This window comes from Seriola lalandi, unplaced genomic scaffold (assembly GCF_002814215.2).
Source record: "Seriola lalandi dorsalis isolate HSWRI2012SDOR001 ecotype SW California unplaced genomic scaffold, Sedor1 jcf7180002054936, whole genome shotgun sequence".
NCBI lineage: Eukaryota > Metazoa > Chordata > Actinopteri > Carangiformes > Carangidae > Seriola > Seriola lalandi.
This window is the reverse complement of record NW_019525488.1, coordinates 735,170-740,590: the sequence shown is the minus strand read 5'-3', so window position 1 is coordinate 740,590 and position 5,421 is coordinate 735,170. Positions and strand designations below refer to the sequence as shown.

The window sequence follows — 5,421 nt, the reverse complement described above, 5'->3', positions numbered from 1 at the left end:
GAGTGTTTTTACCTGAAATCTGCTATATTTTTATTGGATCAGTCAGAAAACAGTCAGCCAATCAGAAGAGAGGCTCAGAGCCTCCTCTCCTCTGATTGGCTCACCGACCTGTTGTTACTAGAGCTGCAGAGAGAAGCCTGAGAGAGGAGATGTAAAACTACACTGAGATGGTTTTTATATCTTCTTATGGATCAACACTTCAAATAAAAACACAGAAGAAGAGGAACGTATGGAGCTTTAAATGCTGTTTTCTAGTGTTTTCTACTCCTGAATTGCTGGATAATAAAATTCCTGCGTCCTGCCAGCAGAGCTTTTGTTCTTGTGTTTAACACCCAGAGACAGAGAGAAGCGTAAACACAAAGACGCCTAATAAGAGACAAAGTGACGCTCTCAGACAAACTGTGTACAGATCTAAAACGCTGCCTGAACCTCCGCTGGGAGTTTGTGACTCAATATGGAGCTGATGTGGTGACCTGCAGCTCAGCGCTCAACATCCCATCATCATCATCATCATCATCATCATCATCAATATCACAGAGACGAGCAGCGACCGGTCCAGCCTGATACACACTTTCTAAATATGTTTAATATTTATTCTTCAATTCTTCATCAATCCTGTGTTGAAACGCAGGGAGTGTGTGTGTGTGTGTGTGTGTGTGTTGGTGGGGGGGGGGGTCGGTGGTCACAGCCACAACTATTCTCTCTTCTGTAAAACAGTAAACGTTGACGACCTTGCTCTGATTCACCGAGAGGAGCGGATATTCTCAGTTTCAGAACGCCACAGGCCCAAAACCAACATTTTCAGACTCAATGTCAACGCTCGCCAACTCTCACTGATGTGTGCAGAAGAATGTGACAGTACTGGACGGGTTTCAGTCGTTGGTTTACAGGGGAAACACTCACAGCTGTGGACGACGTCTGACTCTGGCTCCTACATGGTTTGAAGGGGGGGTGGGGGGGTTTAGGGTTTAGCAGCACTGGGACAAATCTAAAGCCCTTTTTTTTTTTTTTTTCATGGCTCCGTTTTTGTTCAGCGTTAAAACTGAACTTGTGTTGTGATTTTGCCCCTTCGTGCAAATTTTAAATTGCTGCAGTAGAAAAAAGAAATGAATCGACAGGAAACAGTTTAAATCCAGACGAATGTTTCAGGAACTAGAATTTTTAGATTTGATCAAAAATGTTAAATCACACATTCACGTGACTGTTTCAACTGAATAAAAACAGAGTTGTGACACGTCTGTCACGACGAGTGGAGGGTTAAAGAGGTTTATGTGTGTGTGCGTGTGGGTGTGTGTGTGTGTGTAAGTGTGTGTGTGTGTGTTGCAGCGGTTGTGGCTGTTCTCACTTTCTACTCTGACACTTGACTTTTGTGGAACTGGTCTGTTGTGAGAGCACAAAACCAGCACCTCGCCAGGCCACGCCCAACCGGTCTGTTCACACCTCCTCTGACACCGCTGCACCACGCACACAGCGCCGGACAAAGTATTTTGAGGACAGGAAATGTGTTTCAGTTTCCTGTGTGAAAATATCACTGCGCCTTCATCTGTCGCTGTTGATGTCAACGACCGTTTTACCTGCTGCTGCTGAACTATGTTACAGACAAACTTTTATTCTGCTCCTTTATCAATAAAGTAGAACAGACAGATTCCGGTGTGCTTCATTGTGTGTGTGTGGTGTGTGTGTGTGTGTGTGTGTGTGCGTGTGTGTGTCACTTACATCGAGCAGTGTGTGTAGATGTTGGTCCTGGAAAACGCTGTGGAGGAAATCTAGATCCTTTTCACTGCAGTCTGTCAGCGCGTGGATCTCCTCTAAACTGTCCAGCACCTGAGACACAGCCCCTGTCACACACACACACACACACACACACACACACACACACACACACACACACACACACACACACACACATATTTCTTTAACTCTGGCTGGGACATTTTCTGCACGTCCTACGACTGATGAACATTAAGGTCAAGCTTCTACAAATATCAAGACAGCTATTGATGGTTAACATGCATCACAACACACACACACACACGCACACGCACACACACACACACACACACACAGGACCAACAGATACCTACGTTCTGCTGCTAGTAGTCCTAACAGGTGGGCAGCATTAATAAAAACACACAGACACTCAGTGTAAAGCAACAACAGGTAGAAACAACAGGAGAGAGATTGTTGGATTGTAATGAGAAGAAAATTAGGTTGTTTTTATTGTTTTAATGAGCTCAGACGATCAGCTGATTCCTGGCTGTGTAGTGTGTGTGTGTGTGTGTGTGTGTGTGTGTGTAGTCTGTTTTTGGTGAACTTGTGTGAGTATTGTTGTCGAGGCTGGTGCCTGTGTGTTGCCAGGCACAGAAAGCAGAAGTTGAATTAATAGAGCAACTGGAGAGAAACATCAGAGGAAGGAAATCTGAGGGAGGAAGTGTGTTAAAGATCGGGGGGGTTTGTGTGTGTGTGTTTGTGTGTGTGTACCTGAGGAGGTGGGGTCGTTGGAGAAGTCGTGGAGCTCCTCGGGGGGGTCTCCATAGAAGGAGTTAAACTTGTGACTGGACACTGCAGCCAGCACGGCCCCCTGTTACACAACAACAGGGACGGGTCAACATCAGCAGCATCTCTTTATCTCATCATCTCAACACACACAGATGGTGTTATGCCTGATGTCACAACATTTGATTGTGTGCGTGTGCGTGTGTGTGTGTGTGTGTGTGTGTGTGTGTGTGTGTGTGTGTGTGCGCGCGTGCAAACCTTCAGCTTCCTCCTGGCGTTGAACTTTCTCAGCTGCTCCACGGTCTCTGGCAGGTGGATTTTGTAGGCGTAGCGGTCCCTCTCCTGACAGATCCAACACAGAGAGGAGAAGCTTAAAGCGACATTACAGCAGTTTAACACCTGGAGATCAGCTGATTCGTCACGAGGAGCCAGTGAAAACAGTTTTAATGTCTTCTGAGGCTCTTTGGTGGGAGGGAGGGGAATGACGGGAAAGACTCAAGGTGGCAGCTGGAGTTTTCTGATAGTTTGAGTTGTTGCCTGAACAAGCATGAAACCAGTCTGGTAAACTGGGGAATGAGACCACACATCTGTCCCAGTTCAATACAGCGACACATCAGTGGTACACTGGGACTTCACATCAGTAACATGAACATTATTCTGATGTGAAAAGTAAAGAAAATTAACCAGCTGCTGGAAATTAAAAAACTACACTGAGATGGTTTTCATATCTTCTTATGGATAAAACACAGAAGAAGAAGAAAACATGGAGCTTTAATATCTTTTACTCATTGAGAGACTAAATTTAGAGGCAAAATCATCACGTTCAGGTGATTTATCTGCTGCTGCACTGTACTGCTGTTGTTGTCAGTGTCAGGAAGCTGCTGTGGGAGATTTGCCACAGCCACAGATTGATAAGTTACATATGTGGTTGTAAACGGAGCACTGAGGTTGATGTGGCAGGGAAAGACTCTGGTGTTGACGAAATATATTCAAGGAAGAACGAGGAATTGAGAATTGATGTACTGTGCATGAGCACATGGGTTTGTATGATATTGTAGTAAGTGTGTATTGTATTGTGTGTTCTCTGCTGCTTGCATTCACGTTATTGTGATGGCAACCAGCTGGAGCGACGGACAGAAGCTGATTCGTCTAAACTCTCAGTCACAGCAGAGACCAATGAAACTGCGAGTGTGTCCGCTGAACCGTCAGGAAGTCATTGTTAAAGTCCGCTCATGTCTCCAAAACACAACATGCACGTCTCAGAGTCTACAGGCAGAGACGAGATGTTCAGTCACTGCTGATGTTGCAAATGTGACCTTTGACCTTTGGCCACTAAAAAATCTAATCAGTTCGTCCTTGAGTCCTAGTGAAGGTTTTTGCCAAATTTGAAGAACTTCAGTGAAGGTGTTGCTGAGGTGCTCGTGTGTGTAGCCATGACAACGGGCTAAGTCACACTTGTGCAGTAACAGTTTGTCAGTCAGGCGCCCTGCGGTACCTTGAGCCAGGGGTGGTTCAGAGCCTCGTAGACGGTGATCCTCTCAGCCGGGTCCAGCATCAGCATGCGCCTCACCAGGTCCTTGGCGCTCTCCGAGATGTGGCCCCACTGGCGCGGGTTCATCTGTGTGCGCGCACACACACACACACACACACACACACACACACACACACGTTACAGGAATGCACCGACTTCCTGGTCCTGTTCCTTTGGCCCAAACACAAGCACCAAACTCTGATCGTCCACCTGGCTCCTGCTGGAATCGAACTAAGTACAAATTTGAAGAACTTGTTCTTTACTTGAGTAAATCCATCTTATGGTACTTTAAACTTTTACTCCATTACATTTACCTGACATGTATTTGTATTAGTAGCTTTATAAGGGAAGATTAAACTTCCCACAAGTGAATACAAGCAGAGATGAAGCAATCGATTGATAAAAACAAAATCAATTAGTGGCCACTCGTGTCTTGAATGAAATGTTGAAACCACGTATTCGTGTCGGTGCAGCGTCTCTGAATGACTTCCTGACCTTGTATTTGCCCTTGCAGATGGCTTCAAACAGCCGCTCCTTGGTGCCGTAGAAAGGCAGACACCCTGATAGGAGGATGAAGAGGATGACGCCGCAGCCCCACACGTCCACAGGCTTTCCATAGGGCTCCCTCTTCACCACCTCCGGGGCCATGAAGTGGGGAGTGCCGACCCGACCTGAGGTCACAGAGACAGAACACAAACATCATTTACTTTAATGAGGACTTCTTTATTCTTAATAAATTTCTATTCTTACCCTCTGTGGACTACAAAACGGAAGTTCTGTCAGACTTTACTTCCTCCTCTGAGACCTGCAACAATGAGCAGTCAGCTCTTTGTTTCCTGCTCTGACTATATGGTGTCAAAGTGTCAATTAAATCTACTGCAGGTTTGTTTCCTTTTTCTCAATAAAAGCTGAAGAACTGGACACTTCGTGTTTTCCAGCCATTAATGAGCAAAGTGAACTGGAGCTCAACAGAAATGAGTTTGGATCCTTTAGTTTCACTGCTCTCCACAGGATCAACTCTCCTCAACCTGCAGGATGTGTCCACATTCAAGTCGCAGAGATTAGAATGATTTTGACTAAGAAATCAGTTTATATATGTGACTCTGAGTCATTGTATGGATAACAGAGTGCTGAGGGTGCAGGTCATCTGTCCTCTTCACATCTCTTCAGAAAGGTTAATGTAGTTAGCATCTTTAGGAACCGTTAGCATAGTTAGCATCTTTTCAAAACCGTTAGCGTAGTTAGCATCTTTTCAAAACCATTGGTGTAGTTAGCATCTTTAGGAACCGTTAGCGTAGTTAGCATCTTTTCAAAACCATTGGTGTAGTTAGCATCTTTAGGAACCGTTAGCGTAGTTAGCATCTTTTCAAAACCATTGGTGTAGTTAGCATCTT

At 45.3% G+C, this 5,421-nt stretch overlaps 1 protein-coding gene across 7 annotated transcripts in view; it reads right to left on the bottom strand.

Moving 5' to 3' along the window:
* The window catches only part of caska (calcium/calmodulin-dependent serine protein kinase a), a 108,682-nt gene that overhangs the window by 32,986 nt on the left and 70,275 nt on the right, over nt 1–5,421 (bottom strand). For all 7 annotated transcript variants that reach the window (XM_023393450.2, XM_087170227.1, XM_087170228.1 and 4 more), the window contains exons 7-11: nt 4,523–4,698; nt 3,992–4,114; nt 2,755–2,838; nt 2,482–2,581; nt 1,717–1,838 (exon numbers count right to left, since the gene is read on the bottom strand). In XM_023393450.2, the coding sequence (XP_023249218.1) occupies nt 1,717–1,838; nt 2,482–2,581; nt 2,755–2,838; nt 3,992–4,114; nt 4,523–4,698 (605 nt within the window). The remainder of the gene's footprint in view (nt 1–1,716; nt 1,839–2,481; nt 2,582–2,754; nt 2,839–3,991; nt 4,115–4,522; nt 4,699–5,421) is intronic.